General features: G+C 55.5%; 1 protein-coding gene across 8 annotated transcripts in view; it reads right to left on the bottom strand.

Moving 5' to 3' along the window:
- The window catches only part of LAMB3 (laminin subunit beta 3), a 41,450-nt gene that overhangs the window by 10,499 nt on the left and 13,153 nt on the right, over positions 1–17,798 (bottom strand). For 2 of the 8 annotated variants that reach the window (XM_032133043.1, XM_032133040.1), the window contains exons 2-11: positions 12,011–12,150; positions 11,391–11,455; positions 10,770–10,924; positions 2,589–2,703; positions 2,338–2,411; positions 1,716–1,895; positions 1,310–1,373; positions 848–1,023; positions 506–629; positions 36–224 (exon numbers count right to left, since the gene is read on the bottom strand). In XM_032133043.1, the coding sequence (XP_031988934.1) occupies positions 36–224; positions 506–629; positions 848–1,023; positions 1,310–1,373; positions 1,716–1,895; positions 2,338–2,411; positions 2,589–2,703; positions 10,770–10,924; positions 11,391–11,439 (1,126 nt within the window). In that variant the 5' untranslated portion in view covers positions 11,440–11,455; positions 12,011–12,150. The other 6 variants (XM_032133046.1, XM_032133038.1, XM_032133042.1 and 3 more) reach the window with 6 other exon arrangements.

Below are 17,798 nucleotides of genomic sequence, written 5' to 3' on the forward strand. Positions count from 1 at the left end.
GGAAGGGGCTGCAGGGCTTTAGGGATGTCACTCACGCAGACAGGCCTCGGGGTGGCTCAGCTGCTGCTGGTGGTTGCGGAAATAGTTGGTTTTGCAGCGCTCGCAGTTCTTGCCCTCGGTGTTGTGCTGGCAGTTGTCACACACCCCCCCGCTGGCCCCGCCACTGGCCCGGTACAGCTCAGGGTCGAAGTGGCACGAGGACGAGTGGCCATTGCAGTCGCATCCTAAAAAAATCCCAGAACACAGCTCGGTTGGAGCCGGCACCGTGCAAACCCCTCCAGCAGCAGCAGCAGCGGCACTAGAGGGTGCCCAAGGCTCCTGTGTGACACAGGGACACCCGATGACAGCCCCACAGTGGCACCGGGGAGCTGGGCACTGGTGCAGCCCATGAGTGGCAAAGGTGCCGAGACACCCGTGTCACCACCCACCCCACAGAGGGTCCCAGGAAAGGGGCTCGGAGCTCACGGCTGGGCAGGATTTGGGGCGGGGGAAGCACTGGCCGTACTCTGGCACTCGTGGGGGTCGCTGTCCTCAGCGGGTGCCCAGGGCCGGGCGTTGAACAGGGCGGCACAACGCTCGCAGTGGGGCCCGGCCGTGTTGTGCTGGCACACGCAGTGACCAGAGACCTGCTGCAGAGACAAGGTGTGACCCATCCTGGTGGCAGCGGCTCAGGACAGAGTTTCATCCTCCCAGTACCCCTCCAGCTCCTGCCTGTCCGGTTCATGCCCATTGAAGAGCCTCCCACAGCCCATTTCTGGGCACCGTGGCCAAGGCATCCCTAGGAGCGCTCCAGGCAGGCGCTGGAGCCATCCCGCTGGTGCCGAGGCCCCTGGCGCCCTGAGCTCACCGTGCTGTGCTGGTCCCCCGCAGGGGCGCAGCGCTCGGCGTGGCCGTGGCAGAAGCAGCTCCCCAGCACCTGCATCTCTGTCACGGCGTAGAAGGTGCTGGGCGAGTGGTACCCCTGGCGTGGGACATGCGGCAGCTCCGTGAAGTTGATCCGCAGGTTGGTGAAGGGCCCCAGCTCTGTTGGGGACAGGGGACAGGTGTGATGTGAGGGGCAGCAGGTGCCCAGCAGAAGCTCTTTGCAGTTGGTGGGGAAGGCTTGGAGCAAGGGAAGGAGGAACTGGCACAAAGAGCAGCAGCTGAGCTGTCAGCAAAGACCAAACGCTGCTGCCTGACGCCCCGGACGGGCAGCTCAGGGTCCCCCAGGGGTTACCCCAGCTCAGGGCTTCCCTTCACTGCAGGGAGAACCACGAGGAGCCTCATTCCTCTCTCCCTTTCTCAGCTCTGAAGGAGGCCCATCACTTACTCTCGATGGCTTGGCTGTAAGAGGAGGTGGTTGTAGACCCCAGGTCTTGGACACTGAATTTCACCTTAGAGGGACAAACACCAGGTTAAAAAGCAGGAAACTCGAGCTGCTCTCTATTCCTGCTTGGGGCACCGTGTGCTCCAGACCTGCCTCTGCACAACATCACTAAACACAGGGAAAGCCTTCGGAGCTGCAGAGGATTTTGCAGGAAAACCAACACAACACCTCATGTGTCACAGAGCAGCAAAGGATTTCCTGCCAGAGGAGCAGGAATCCCAAGGATTGCCCTCAGCAGTGCTGGGTGGCCACGGGCCACATCCCTCACCAGGTGTACAAGACTCCCAGGCCACCCACCCCAACCCAGGGCCACAAGAGGGGGTCCCTGCCACAAACCCCAAATCCCTACCGTGCCCCCGTGCACAGGGTGCCCCCGCAGCTCCTGGCACCGGGGATCCTGCCAGCCCTCGGGGGAGCCGGGGGGCACGCGGGGGAAGGCGGCGGCGCAGTCGGAGGCCAGGTACCGCAGCACCTGCCACGTCCTGCCGGCGTCCACGGAGCGCTCGATCAGCATCGCTGCGGGCGGCGACTGCGGGCAGGGACAGAGAACCACAGGCTGGCACCACGGGGTGACACCACAGCCCCGGCCAGGCCTTGCCCTGGCACTACCTGTCCCTCCTCCTCCCTGCAGGCTGCTGGAGCAATCCCCATCCCCTGCAGGGTCCCTCACGCCTAGGCCAGCCCTGCTGCAGCCAGCACACACAACCTGCACCAAGGAGGCTTTTCAACAGACATTCCTGGGATGGGGACCCACCACCCTGCCCCACCACCCCCCAAAGGAATGAAATTCCCAGTTCTCACGGGAACAGCCATAAAAATCAGGGGAAAAGGACAGAGACTCTGGCGTGCTTCTTATCAGGAGCCTGAAGGGAGCTGTTCCCCAAGATCCCCACACCCACGGAGCCAGCAGGGCCCCTCCAGTGCCATTCACGGCCTCCTCAGGAGCAGAGGAGCTGCCCAGAGACACCAACCCTGAAGTGGAGCACGACGCTGTCCAGCTGGAACATCTGCTCCAGGTCCAGCTGCAGGGACACGCGCTCGACACCTGCAGGCACAAAGAGGCACCGTCACAGGGACACACTGGGGACATGGGGAGAATAAACAGTCAGGCCAGTCCTTTCCTTCTTTCCTCCCCATCCACAGAACTCAATGCCATTCCCTCCTCCCCTCGGGCGGGTTATTGCCAGGAGTTTGTGTCCCAGGTGACCCCGGTGGCCCTCACCGTTCTGGGACTGCCACCAGCGCGCGCGGCCGGCCGAGGACAGGACGTTCTCCACGCGGTGCCCGTTGTAGCTGTGGGGCAGCCTTGAGTCACACCTGCAGCATTTCATGCTCCACTGCAAAAGAAAGGACAGTAGGAGTGACCATCCCAGCATCCCGGAGGGATGAGCAGGAAAGGCAGGGTGGGCTCCTTAAGCAGCAGAGAGCATCAGCACAGCTCGTTTAGAGAGAGTTGAAGGACCATGACCAGTCAGACCGATGACACACAGGCCTCAAGTGCTCCCATCCACACCTTGTTAAAAATCACGACTCAAGGTTTTATGGACTAAAAACTAAACCCAAAATGCTTTTGACTAACACAGATTTTTGGTAAATCATCAAAATTGCGGTTTTTAAGCAACGCCCCTGGTTTCCACAATGCCAACACTTGATAGAAAGCCTTTTGCAGCTTTTCAGGACTGGTTTGCCCTTTCCGCACAGCCAGGGGCTGTCTGGTGAACAGAAGGGCCTTTCTCTCCTATCCAAGGGCTCTGGGCGATGCTCGGCCACCGGGCTCTCCCCTGGGAGCAGAGCAGGAGCAAGCAGTGGGTGAGAAGCCAGGGGGTGGGAAGTCGAGTGGCTCAAAGTTCAGCCCTTCACTTGAGCAAGTAACCCAAGGAGTAAACAGAGATTTAGCACAGGGAATGTGGGGACGGGAGAAGACGGTCCCCTGGGAGCAAACAAATACCCAAAATGTGGCTAACCAGGCAATGCTCCCTGCAGCCACCACCGCGGGGCTCCGGAGCAGGCCCAGACATGGGCAGAAGGCAGCAGGAAAGAGATTGAGCAAGAGCCGGGAGTGGGGAAGGGCTGGACGGCAGCCAAGGGGAGAGGCAGGCGCAGGGTGGGCGAGCAGGTTGGGCGAGGACCACCAGGTAACAGGGAGGGAGACAGCCAGGTGAGGCCAAGGTGGGGAAGGGCAGGGGGATGGTGAATTAGGAGATGGTGCCAGAGCCCACAGCAGCGTCCTGGGGGGACACAGGGAGGCCCCGGCTGGAGCTCTGGAGTGGAGTGAACACCAGGGACTGCAGAGGCCCTGGGAGGGGAAAGATGCTGCTCAGGGCATGAAATGAAGGGCTCAGCACCTCCAGCCTGGTGGAAACAGGTTATCCAGGGAAACTGTGGCTGCCCCATCCCTGGAATTGTCTGAGGCCAGGTTGGACGGGGCTTGGAGCAACCTGGGATGGTGGAAGGTGTCCCGTGACAGGGCACTGGAACTACATCATCTCCTCCGACCCAAACCTTCTGAGATTCTGAGCTGTCAGTGGCCTGAGCTGTTGAGGGGCCGCTCAAATGGAGCAGTGGGACACATGTATCACAGTGACACATCCCGGAGCCTGAGGGATTAGAGAGGATCAAGCAGAATTTGCCAGAGATGGCAGGAGCTGGCCCTGACGGCTCAGAAAGGTCACCCTGGGTGCAAAGTGGGTCTGGGGGACTGGGTCTGGCAGGGGCACAGCTGGCACTGGGGAAGCAATGAGATCCCCCTCTGCAAGGCTGGCAGGCACTGCAGTGGCTTTAAGGTGACACCAGAGGCACAGGGATGTTGGGACCCCAGTGACGAGATCAGCTTTCAGTGGCTGAGCAGGGACACCGGGTGACAAGGAGCTTTTTACAGCCACCTCCGTGCTAAAATCTTCCACGGGATGCTTAAAACAGAGGAGCCAATTCCAACCCAAACCCCAAACAGGGCCTTTCCTAGGGCCGGGGGAAGGACAGGTCTGTGCTCCAGAGAGCAGCAGGAGGTGGCAGCCACTGGGCCACGGTGGCACCACAATTTCTGCTTTCCCCTTTAGAAATTAATTTGTGGTTTACAAAAATTGATTTGAGGTTTCATTCCTAACACAGCCCAGGCCTGCTTCTGCTCTGTCCCAGGCCTGGGAACCCTTCCCCAGCTGGGTGCACAGTGAGATCCTCACTTGGAACCCATCTGTTTCCATAATATTCCCCACAATCTTTATGTTCTCTGTCTATAAATACCCCAGCACAGGAGCTGGCAAATGACAATATTTATAACAATATCGCTAAGTAAGCAAACAGAGCACTGGAAATATATAATCATGCAATTTCCCTGGCTCTACCAGTGAGAATCACAAATAATTTAATCAGGACTAGGCAGAACTCATTCCAGATAATGGCCACGAGCAGCAAATTGTCAGGGAGCTGCAGGAATTATCCACAGAAATAATCTACTGAACAATTGCCAGCGGTGATTAAACTTCCCACCAGTTCTGACCGTGCTTAGCAAAGGAGAAGGGAAGGCTTTCTTCAAGGGGAAAGGTTAATCTTGGCTAAATTATTCATTAGGACTGACTCGTGCATACTTATGAGATCATTCACACAGCCAGGGACACCGGTGCTCTCCAGCAGCGACAGTGCAGCTGCAGCCCCACTTCAAACGTGGTGCTGAGTCAAAAAGAAGCTTCAACTGTGTGAGACAAACCCTTCCCAGGCAGCCCAGGGCTGTGCTGGGTGCAAAAATCTCCTATTTTTTTTCTTTTCTCAGTTTTTTAATTAAGACTAAAATTAATACTTGAAGCCAAATTCATTTCACGTCCTTGGAGTAAATTGTGAAAACCCCGTATTGCACAACAGCAGGATTTGCTCTCACCAGCTGTGACTATGTGTCTCAAAGTTCCTTGGGACAGAGGCAATTACCAAAAATGACAGCCCAAAATGCGGAGGGATTTACCAGCACGTACCTTTTTCCAGCTCTTTCCCTTTTTATTTTTTAACCAGGGCTCAGTGGATCCCTGGGAGCTGGGCCAGGAGCACACGAGGGCTGCAGCACTACGTGATAAATGGCAGCGAAGGTTTTGGGATCTACCCCGGGTCATCCACCCCGGGGCAGCGCTGGCTCTCCAGCACGTCCTCCCTTCCTGCCAGGCAGAGGAGAACTGGGCTGTGCTTGGGAAGGGGTGGGGGCTGAAAAAGCCGTTTTAGGGAGGTAAAAGAGGTTGTGGGTTTGCGAGGAAATCATTTCTCACCCTCTGTGCCTCCGAGCTACTCCAGAGTCACCCAAAATATGGGTTAAGGAAGTCCTGGGATTAAGGGAAATTCATTCCAGACTTTTGAAGGATAATTCACAACACAGTTGTGTGAGAGGGAAAGCTGCTGTGCTCAGAATAAATAGAGCCATGTCTCAGAAATAAATGGAAGGGGAGGAAAGTCCACAAAAAACAACTTGAAAATGCCCAAGCGTGACACTTCTGCAGGTCTGTGCTGCTCTCCTCCTGCCCTGACTTGTGACCCGGCTCCTGAGCAGCCTCTCTGCTCCGCTGCTCTTGCAGGGCAGCAAAGCTCCAACGACTTTAACCTGATGGCCCCTGCCCAAAGTTATTTAAGGAGCTCCTGCTGCCATTTTAACACGAGCAGAGAGCCCTTGAAATCAAACCTCCTGGCACAGGGGCACAACCCAAAATAAACTGCACTTATTCATCAGCAGAAAGGGAAGCTGAGCTGTGCAGCCACAGAACAGAGACCTTTCATCCCTGTGGAGACCTTGGGGGTCCCATGTCTGACCCTGCAGCGTGGCAGGGAGAGCGAGCACTGTGCCAGCCAGGCTCCTGGCACTCAGCCTCCCACCAGGGAGCTCTTGCACAACCAATATCCTATAGGGACAGCAATTACCATTCCAAGTTTATCTAGGAACAATCTGGAAGGCAGTGGGAATTTATACACACACAGAGATTAAGGGCTATTAAACAATAGGGTGGGCAGCAGCCACGAGTTACCCGGGGGACAAAGGCACCTGCAAAGCCAAGTGATGTAATTCCCTATTCCAGCCCGTTTTCTGCAGGACAGCTCTCTATTCCAGCACTGTTATCTGCAGGACGTGGCTGTGCCAGGCTCGTGGAGCAGGGCTTGTCATGCCTGTGAAGAAATCCACACATTTTCCATGGCAAAAGGCAGCAGAAGTTCCCATGGCTCTGCCCATACTTCCCAGTGAGCAACTGGTACTCACTAAACTGGACTGGGATTCAGTTTTGGAACATAGATATACCACAGAATCATGGAATTGAAAGGGAGCCACAGGGATCACTGAGTCCAGCTCCTGGCCCTGCACAGGACACTCCAAAATCCCACCCTGGGCCTGAGATTCTCTTTGCCGTGACATCAGTGGCACTTCTTGCCTGGCTGGTTGGAAATGACACTGAAAATGAGCTCCAAGGTTACGCTCAAAACACAGAGAGAGGCCTCTGCCCCCCAGCTTGGTTTTACCCCAGATTCAGAGTGGGCGGCAGAGATGGGGTAAAGACACGAGTTGGACAAACATCCCATGGATGGGGTTTAAGGAAATAAAGTTCCTTTCCCTTGCTTAAAAGCAAGCACGTGGGTGCCTGTTTTCCTCACCCCATCTGTTCTCACATCAGCTAAACTTCTTCTAAAATCTGCCAGGATGACAGGCTGCAAACCCCAAACCGCACCAGCTTATCCCACACCCCACACGGGTCCTGCTGCCTCTGCAGCTCGGCTGCAAGGCAGTGATGAGATGTCTCCCAGCATGTGTCAATCTGCAGCCCTGTGGCCAAAAAAATGAGATACAGAGAAGGGAGGAGGGAAAAAAAATGGGAATTAGGCTTTTTCTTCAGCAGGTAGGGGCACATCCCTGCAGCAAACAGCAGGGAGTGCCTGAATGCCTGAGTGAGATAAGCACTGAGCAGCAGCCTCTGGTTGCTGCATTACCTTCAACCAGTCAGGAACACACATTATTCAGTGCAAACCCCGACCTGATGAAGAAAAGCCCAACACTAGAAGCCATGCTTTGGTCCCATCATGATTTTTTGGATGCATTGTGCCTGTACAGAGCTCGACGTGGATGTAGAACGAAAGTGAGCTGGGAGGCACAGCTTTCCCTGCTCCAGCGTGCTGGGGTGGGCTCCGAGCTCCCTGAGTGACTCAGGCAGGTGGCCTGGCAGATGAAAGCACCAGCCAGCACCAGCACAGCACCAGCTCCGTCTGGCGCTTCCCTCTTGGCAGACACTGGCCGGTATTTTTGGAAGCAGCCAAAGAGGAGTTGGTGCTGAGGCTCAGAGATGCTGCAGAGCAGCCCTGCCAGGCAGCTGCCACCATCCGTCAGCAGCAGGGACCCCCTGTGCTGTGCCAGGAGCTCCAGCGGGCTCACATCCCCCTCCCCTGACTCCCACAGGGACTGGGATCCTCTGGAACCTGTCCTCTCCATCCCCCGTGGATGGCCCCGTGTCACCACGACAAAGAGCTGACAAAGGTGACTTCCCACCCTTCACGTCCACCAAGTGCCCACAAAGATCAGGTGAGAGAAGGCAGAAAATCTTATGCAAACAAGGGCTGGAGGGTGAGAACTCACAGTCACAGAGCCCAACCTGCTCCAGCAGGATGCAGGGAATGGCAGCAGCACCAGCACAGGGACACAGCTCTGCTCCCGTCCTGTCCTCTGGCACAGGATCCCACAGGGGTGCTCAAGGTGTCTGTGAGAGCCCCTCCGTGCCTCCCCTGGGCTGGAGGTACCGGTGGGAGCTGCTCCGTGCTCCTCATCACATCTCCATGCATTCATTTATATTTACATAGATATAACATATATATTTGCATATATTATAGATCTATATTTAAAGAAAGAGAAGTGTTAGCTGAGGCTTCAATCACACCTCAGTCCCTCACAGTCTTTCACACTGAGCCTTTCCTCAGCACCTCCCTGACTCCAAATCCAGCCTGGCTTATTTTCCTATTCTATTTTCAGTTTCCCTCCCCGGCTGACTCCAGCAGCGCTCCCCAAGCACTGAGTGACTTCCAGGCCGGACCATTGGCCTGCCTGGTTCCACCTCCCACCGCTGCTCTGTTCACTGCCCTGTGTGCTATAAATGGCAGTGCTGAGCGTCCTTCTTGGATTTCACCGGGCTGAGCCCCCAGCCAGGGATGGAGCAATCAGGAGGGCAAAGTATAAAGGTTAGAGGGATCTGGAGCGGGGCAGACAATGGAGCAGAGGCTGAAGTTGATGAGTGACCACCAGAGTTGCAAAAGAGGGCCCTGGGGCCAGCAGGGAGCAGACGGGCAGCACTGGCAGCCCCGGGCACCGCAGCAGTGACAGCAACCCCTCGTCCTGTGCCCTCTGCTGAGGTTGCAAAACCACCTCCAGATTTGTGCCTATTTGGCAACTAAACAAGAGCAAGGCTTGTAATCAAAAAAGGACTCCTAGGAGCGTATAAATTAAACGAGCTTGCTTTTTATGGGATGGGAATAGGGAAATCGAGTTCAGTTTTGCTTAAATTAGAGAAGTAGAGAAAGGGAGGGAAAAATTAGGAAATGCTGAACCCGTGGGAATTTCTCCCAAGTTAAGAGTTGGTATAATCAGACCTCCATCGGTAATTACAGCTGCAGAACAGAAATCAGGGGATTTGCTATCAGTAACTCTGAATCTTTCATTTCAATAAAGGAAAGGAAGCAAAGACCCCATTCCCAGAGCTAGAACTGGAGAATCCAACTCAACATAATGTTAATTGTTCCATATCCCCTTTAACCCTGGTACTTGTAAGGGATGAAGAACATGAAAACTGAATAGTTTGGGGACTTGTAGCCTGGAAGAGACCTCTGCAGCCTTGCTCCCTGCCTTCCTCCACAGCACATCCATGAACCTGCACTCCCTAATCCTGCGCCCAGCAGATCATTCCTGCTCCAGGTGTAGCACAGCCAGCAGAGATGTCCAGGCTCTACTTCAAAGATTACAAATGATGCCGAGGATCACAATGATGCCCTTCAGAAGGAGCTCCCAAGGTCAGGCACGGGGTGTAACCAGCCCCTTGCAGCTGCTTTTAGGATGAGCAGCTTAATCAAGGTTTTGTCCACACTCACTTCCCAAGCACAAGGCCCCAAGGCCCCTTTTCAAATAAAAGTCAATGCCAAAAGTTGATGTTAAATGAAGATTTCAGAGGCATGTTTATGTGCAATTTTCCCCATCTATAAGCAGAAATTGGGAAAGAACAACTAATTAAGTCAGAGCAGAAATAATTGCTTCCATTTCCCCCGTCCACGGGCCGCAGCAGCCACGGGAAGCAGCAGGGGTTTATTTGTGTGATGAGCAAAAATCCCGGGAGCAGCAAAAAAGCTCCAAAACAAGGGAATGGAGGAAATGCCTGACTGTGACTGCCAGCCCAGAAAAGAACTTGAAGGAGGAGAGATGCTGCAGCCAGCCCAGCATCCAGGAGGATTTGATGCTCTCACCCCTCTGGGCCGGGAGCTGCCCCCTCTCTGAGCTCAGGGATGAGTGGAAATCTCTCCAGCCCAGCCAGAACACCACTGGCTCCACAACAAATCCACTCACAGCCACATCTTGGCCTCCAATTTGCAGGGGAATTCAAACCAGGGGAAGGCTGACTCACTGGAGCTGGGTTTCAGAAAACACTGCCCCACTGGAGGGCTGCCACTTCCTTTCCTCCAGAGCATCTCTTCCAAGACCTTTTCTGCCTATCCTGCACTGAACCCTTGGGGCTCCTCCCCAGTCAGTTACGGGGTTAACAGCAGTCACAGAAAGGCTTTAGGAAGTGCTCACACCACACATCACCCCTGCAGCTCTCAGCTCTGTGCTCGGGCAGATTTATCCTTAAATTCTCCCCCTGATTCCATGGCAGCTCTGGGAATCTGCAGCTGGACGCAGCATTATCCCCCCAGCAGGATCTCCTGCCCCCGCAGCACCAGTGATTGAAAACAGTTGTTCACTTTAGCAGCTTCTCCAAGTCTTTGTGAAAGACCTGAAACATTTCCCTTTCTCACAAGTAAAACACGAGTTTAGTTTAGAACTAAAATGTCCTGAGATAGGAGGGTTTGGGATAATTTGCCCACAGTGCTTCATGCCAGAATTTTGCTGCCCGTTCCCTATCACTGCCTTCATGCTCAGCTCCTCATCCATGAGGATGGCAGAGAAGGGCTCCAGGGGACACTGCAGGTGGTGCCATGACCCAGCATGGCTGGGAGGGGGACAAATCCCAGGACCCTGGAATGGTTTGGGTTGGAAAGGACCTCAAAGCTCATCCCATTCTACCCCCTGCCATGAGCAGGGACAGCTCCCACTAGCCCAACTCAGAGCCCCATGAAGCCCGGACACATCCGTGCCAAAGGGTGAGGAGGATGGGATGGATGAAGGGAAGGTTTGGGGTGCAGGGGTGAGCAGTACCTCTCCGTGGGGTGTGCAGTACGTCTCGGGCTTGCTGAGGCCGCACGTGGAGGAGGCTCTCAGGTGAGCAGCTCGTCCCAGCAGCAGGTCCCCAGGGGGAGGGTAGCAGGCTCCCTGGGAACAGGCTCTCTGCGCTCCCAGGAGCCGTGGGGCAGCTGCAACAGGGAAAAGGGATCAGGGCTGATGTCAGACAGGCACGGGCGCCAACCAGCATCACAGAACAGGGAGCTGTTTGCTGCACCAAACCAGCCACGAGGCCATGCTTGGGACAACATACCCCATGTGCTAACAAAGAGAAGGGTGCTTCGCCCCGAGACACCTTTTTAATAATGGTGCTTTGTGCTAAGAGTTACTTGCAAAACCCTTCTTTGCCCTGGCCCCAGGCTTTGGGCTGCAGGGATGCTTAGTGCCCTCCCCTTCGAACTGACCAGCCCTGGTGGTGTCCCCTGCTCCCAGAGCCAGCCCTGCAGCTCAGGGCAGAGAGCAGCAGCCTCCTGCCAGCCCCCAGCACTATCACAAACCCAGGCTCTCTGCTGCTGCCCATGCAAAGCTCCCATCAGCAGCGCTGCTCTTTAGTCAGCCAGACCCTGTTCTTTCGGGAGCACTGCATGTGAGCCTTACCCAGAAGGACAAACACTGCCCATGGCCACAGTTGGCAGCGAGGCTCCATTCGGCCACGGACACACCTAGGGAAGAGTTTGCAGCGTGAGTGAAAAGGAGCAGAAAATGTCAGTTCAAAAGCTCAACCCAGGTCCGCTACCTTCCTTCTCGCTTTACAGAGAGACACTTTTAATTGATCTACACAGAATAACACAGGGGGGAAATCAAGACTAATGAAGAGGAAAATCAGCTGCTCAAACGGAATTTGCCTATGACGCAAGGAGCCCCTGCCCCAGCGCCGCGATCGCAGCGTGGCGGGAGCGGTGCTGGTGCCAGCCGGGAATGCGGGGCTGGAAGGGATGGAGTGTGCACACACACCCCCGTACAGCCCCCGCCACCCCTTCCCAGGCACACTGCGCTCTCTGTGCTCCAGCCCCACCCTCGCCCTGCGTTTCCAGAGTCAATTCCCGATCCAAACTCGTCGCGTGATGGCCCAAAGTCTCATTCCAGGAAAAGGAGAAACCCATAAAAACCTCCTGTGAATGGCTCCTCCAGGGAAAGGAACCCCAGGGGTTCCTTTCATAGGCAGCCCAGGGGAGGAAATGCTGCCAGCACACTCCCCCAGCAGCCAGAAACCTCACCTGCCCTCTTCCCTGCGGGAGCACGGCCACGGTCCCTGCGGTGTCCCCGTGTCCCTCCCGGCAGCCGCCAGAGCCCTCTGAGCGCCGGGTGCTCCTCGCAGGCTTTTAACGCGCAGCTGCCTCACCTGGAGAGAAGGTGCCTGTGGGTGCAGTGATGATAAAGCAGTGATTCAGGGATCCCCAGACATCCACACCCTGTTACCGCATAACTCACCACAGCTCCAGACGGGCGCAGCGCACACACGAATCACCCGGGCAGGGTGAGGGCAGCGGCAGCTGCTCCGTGGGCAGCCAGCGGGGGAAAGCCCAGCTGGGGTTCACCTAACCCACCCGGGGCTGCAGTGGAGCCTGGGCCCGGCCCCTCGGAGCTGCTGCTGGGCTCAGCATCGGCCGCTGCGCCCCAGTGCTCGCCCACCCTCCCAGGCAGGGTTTACGCGCTGAGTTTGGCAGCGGCTGGCAGGGCAGTGCCACTATCAGCACCTCCGCTCGGTCATTCAAAGCCACACCGTGTGTGTTCTCACATCAGACTGCAGCCCAAGCAGGGAGAAAGGCAGATCCCCCTCCTGCCCGCAGTGCTGGAATTCCTCGAGATACGAAATTGCCCAGGATGAGCTCTGCGAAACGCACTCCTGTGAACCCAGCAGCTGTGAAAAGTCAGAGAGCCACATTTTCTAAGAGACGTGGTCCGTGTTTGGGTACCAGCCGCATGCCCGGCTGATGAGGAGCCCTTGCATTGAGCCTTTTCCATTTACTTCACTGAAATAACCCCAAAGCCACCGCCTCTCCCGCACTGGTGAGGGGCTCCGGACCCATCAGATGACTGCAGGTCTCTCCTCCGGTTGCTTTGCTGTTGGTGTCACCCACCTCCCATCCCCACGCTGAGTGACACAGGCACGTCAAGGACCAGCAGCTCGGAGCAAGGGTACACACAGAGCTGGAAAAAAAATACTGTCCCTCAGGCTACAGTGTGTGAAAGCTGGGCTGAGCTTCCTCCGGCTGAGCTGTGCCACACCTGGGCGTGCCTGCCCGGCTCCTGCTCAGCAATGCGGTAACGCCGCATTCCTCCTCCCCAGCCTCCGCCCCGGCCCGGCTGGCAGCAAAGGGGAAGCGAGAAGGAACCCTGGAATGCTTTAGAGAGAGGCAGGGATGAGACGTGCCCCGAGCTGCCGACGCGGCCTCTGCACGCTGGGGATGAGTGAACCCCGGACAGTGAAACCCCTCGGTGTAACCTCGTGTGTGTAAAGTGCTCACACCGACCCCAGGCTTGCCAGAGAAAGGTAAAACAAACATCACCTGCAATTCCAGGCTCCACAAGTTCAAACAAGAACAAAATCGAGGAAAAGGCTCATTTACAGAACATCAACTGCACACCAATAAAAACGGGAAAGGAAAAAGCCAGCTGTGAACGGGTGGGTGCTCAGGGGCAGCTGGATGATAGGGGATTCCTGCAAGCCCTGGGCCCTGATGGGAGTCAGGAGGCTGAGGCTGGAACAGCTCCAGGTTGCCTTGTCCAGTGTTGTCATGGGTAGCAGCAAGGGAATATGTTGCAGATGGAGGCAATGGTAAAAATGCACCACAGCAAATGAAACGTAAGCAATGGAGCAATCTGGGACGGGTGGAACAGACCAGGGGGATGCTCACAGGGCTCGAGTTCCTCTCCAGCTCAGCCTGTGCTAACCTGTGCCAGGCTGTGCCCACAGCCCTCAGAGGGCTGGGCGAGACATTCCCTGGAAAACAAATATTATTAACTCCTGCAGGAAATCGTGCTCTGAGTCATGGGACATCCCCTGTCCTGAGGAGGCTGTAGGGGACATTACTCTGCAGAAAGCATCTTCTCCAGGACCAGAGCAGCAGCAGCTCTCGAGGAGCTCCTGTTCCCCACCGCTGCCACGGAGCTGCTGCCTCCTCAGAACCCAGACCTGGGTGAACTCGGGCCTGAACACACTCCGGCGTTGCAGCCAAAGGGGGAAAGGATGTGACTCCTGCATGAGTGGCTTTGTTTTACTTCCTCCAGGCTGACATTGCTTTCTGTTCAGATCACAGGCACACGAGTACTTTACTCCCTTGGGAGCTTTCCAAGGACACTGTCTGAGTTCAGCAGCTTTGGATTCAGCTGCTGTGACACCCGCTGGCCAGGTGGGAATGTTCGTGTTCAGTTAGTTTTTAACTTCTCTCTTCTTCTTGAAATGCAAAACCTCTGTTAAGGAAAAGGATGCTGCTTGAGGATGGTTTTATATTTCAAGCATACAAAAACTGAACAATACTTAATGCTGCTGTGACATTTTTCATTGAAGGATTAACAAATGTCTGAAGCACAATTCTTGAAAGCACATTTGCTGCACAAGCAGCTGCTTTACAATGGAAAAAAAAAGGCAGAGGGATAATCTGCTTATGCTGAGCAGGATCTTGGCAAGAGGAGGGCAGACTCCGGACTCCCAGCCCCTCCAGCTCCCGACTTCCCAGAGCTGGGATGAAACCTCCCATCACTGGGCAGGCACAGCCTGTGTGAGTCCTGTCAGGTGCCTGCAACCCTCGTGGGAAAATCCTGGAAGAGTCACGGGACATGGAACTGGAACCCTGAAGCTGCTTGGGAAGAGGAAAACTTGGGAAGGTTTTGTCAGGGGTAAGAAATTATGTCTCGTGTTGTAACTTCTTGACAGCTCAGTTGCAAGATTACTGATACTAGTAATAAAACAGGTTTTCCTCCAGCTAATCTTTTCATTTCCCATTTTAATTCAAACCTGACCTGCAAACCACCTCCTTATTCCAGCAAAGATGATTTACAGCACTGGCTCTGCTAATTAACAAGATCTCCTTTAAAAGCATTTCAGGAATTCCTGACAAAATTCCAATTCATGTTCTGAAAACCTGCTCTGAAAGCAAATAAAACTTTGAACCGAAATACCACTGACCCACTTTAGGTCTAAATTTCAGTAACTCTGGGAGCTGGCTCCAAAGGGCAGCAGCCCTGTGACCCCAGCCTCCCTCTGCAGCCCTGCAGCCCCTGCCCGGTGCCAGCTGCAGGCACAGCTGGGACATGGCCCGAGCTGCCGTGGAGGGGACAGTTCTGCCCAGCACAGAGCTCAGCACCTGCTCCAGCCCCAGCCCAGCGATGGAGCAGAGCAGTCGTCCCAAATCCCTTCAGGAGCCACGCAGCAGCTGTACAGCAAAGCAAAGGCTCAGGATTTGCCCTTAAATTGGGTTTTCCTTTTTCCCCCCCAGCTCCTTCCCCCACCCCATGGAGTTCCCTGTGCCCTGAGCCACGAAGGGTCGGCACAGAGTCCCCCAGTATCCCCCGTGGAGCAGGAGGGGCCGGGCTGCACAGGCTCCCCAGGCACACAGGGACACGGTGCAGAGCTGGCAGGGCACAGGCTGGGACTGCGCCCGCTTCCCACCGGGACCTTGATAAAATTATCCTTGCAGGGGAACAGCGTTATTTTTGTCACGTCCCTGTTTTCTAAACGGGAAAATATTCCATTAGGAAAGCATCCAGCTCCCCTCTGGAGGGTTTTGGCTTTTCCAGGTGGCGGAATGGAGGGGTTCTGCACCCCTGGTGCCAGCCAGCAACCGCCCCCCACAGCAACCCTGCCTCCCCCTGCAACATCCAGGGCAGAAGTTTTTATGGGGTATTTTAAGACCCCCCCCTTTAAGGCACAGATTCTCCTTGTGCGTGACTGACACAAAGGACACGCTCTTTGCTGCTCCTGGCTGCCAGCTGTGCCTCCCCCGAGTGCTGCAACTGGAGCAGGGGCCTGGCTGTGCAGGGGTTCGAGCTGCCCAGCTAAAACTCAGAGTCTTTGCCCACCTTTGCTCCCTCCCTGGCTGGGCTGTGGGGTGAGCACAGCCCGTGGAGCTCACACTCATCCCAGACAAAGTCCAGCAGTGCCCGTCCCTTGTGCACTCATGGCCTTGTGGGAGATGAGGCAACACCTCTGTCCAGCTCTCGTGCCCCTGCCAAGCCCCCTGAGGGGAGGTTGTGCCACACTCGAGAACATGGCACCAAGAGGCAAGTGTTTTGTCTCAAGATCCCTTCCATGACCCTGCAAAGCCCAGAACCACAGCCCAGGCTGGTGGGAAGGGGCTTCCAGTGGCCATCGAGGCCAAGGTGCCACTCAGGGTGGGACTGGACTCGTGACCAGGTTAGGGGGGGCCCCCAGACTCAGAGCTCTTGCAGAAAAGCATTGAGCTCATTCTGTTTGAATGTCTTTCCAATGTAAACAAGAAAAATAAGATTTGGATTCGGAACTTGGGGTGAGACGAGAACGTGGCCAGGCTGGCTGGAACCCGGGTGCAAAACTGCACAAAACAGGGCAATATTGGGTACCCAGCAGCAAAGTCCCGGTGGCTGTGCCTCTGTGACCTGTCCAGGGCAGCAATCGCTCCTCAGACGCCGCAGTGACCAGGTCACCTCGGCCCGGCCCCGTGGCCAGAGCTGTCTTCGCTCTGTGCCCATCACAGCCTGGGGGAGGCTCCTCTGGGCCCAGCCCAAGCAGGCACAGCCAGGCCCACGGAGCCAAACCTGCATTTTTGCAGGTTTTATTTTACTTTATTCACTTTCAATAGGACAGATCTTTAACATGGCTTGCTGGGCTTTAGGCTTTCCTTTCCTTTTCCTGTCCTTATGCCCTCGAGTGTTTCAGGGTGACAGCACCTACAGGAGCCTGTGCCCGAGCAGATCAGCTGTCCTGGGAATTTCTTGGAGCTTCCTATGGAGGTGTTCTGGCAGGAGGGGCAGCTCCATTTCCCTCCCAGCCCCTTTCAGGGCAGTTCTCCTCCTCCCCGAGCCTCCAGCACGCTCCCTCGGCGTGCCCAGCGCCTGCCGCCCCTGCCAGGGCCGCGGTGCCAGCGCGGAGCGGTGCCGGCCCCGGCACGGCTGAAACCGGAGCCGAGCCTCCCTCCCCGGGGCTGGGAGCGCTCCTCGCTCCCGCATGTCCACCCACGGCCAGGGCAGCGCTCCCAGAGAGCCGCCAAGGCTGTCCCCGTGCAGAGCCAGCCAGGAGGAGACCGAAATTTGGGAGAGACGCCCCGATGCAGCAGAGGCGGCAGCTCAGCATCACCTGCGCCCTCCTCCAGAGCAATTCTAAGCAGATTTCCGCGAGCTGGCAGCTCCGGGCGGCTGTGCAGCAGCATCATCCCCCCTGAGCTGTCGAACATCCCAGCTTCCCCTCCCTGCCAGATTTAGGTTAAGCCTCGGCTGCTGACTTTGCTTTAGAAGTTCAGACAGAGCTCTTCCCCCCGATGACGTTAAACTTGTGCAGTTCCCCCAGTCACAAAGCCTGGTTTAATTAAAGTTGCTATTAAACCTGACAACATCCACATGCAGGCTCTCCTAAATAAGATATAGAACAGCTAAAATTAGTCTAATTTACTGTTAATCATTAATCGTTTTATCCACACTTAATTCAATTTAAATGAAGCACACAACAAGCTTGCACACTTTGTTACTGAAATCTAAACCAAAATTGAATTGGATATTGTTAAGTTAGATCAACACAGTCTGAGTGCTGCTATGAGAAGCGTTTGCCAGAGATGATTATCAGATGATTGCTTAATGCTCAAAATTATCCTGAGCTCTCTATTATCCCAAAAGCTCCAGCTCCAGCACTTTGGGAATGCATGGACATCTCCATCAGTATTTAATGAACAAAAATACCCTTCCCAACCCTCAGGAAAGACTTGCAAATATAAGGTTCAGCAGGCAACAAAAACCCTGCCTGAAAAACCCAAAACCAACCAAAAATCACTTTTTTAGGTGAAATGTCACAATTCCAACACTTCACAGTGACCT

Source organism: Corvus moneduloides, chromosome 24, assembly GCF_009650955.1.
Source record: "Corvus moneduloides isolate bCorMon1 chromosome 24, bCorMon1.pri, whole genome shotgun sequence".
In the NCBI taxonomy this organism is placed as follows: Eukaryota; Metazoa; Chordata; class Aves; order Passeriformes; family Corvidae; genus Corvus; species Corvus moneduloides.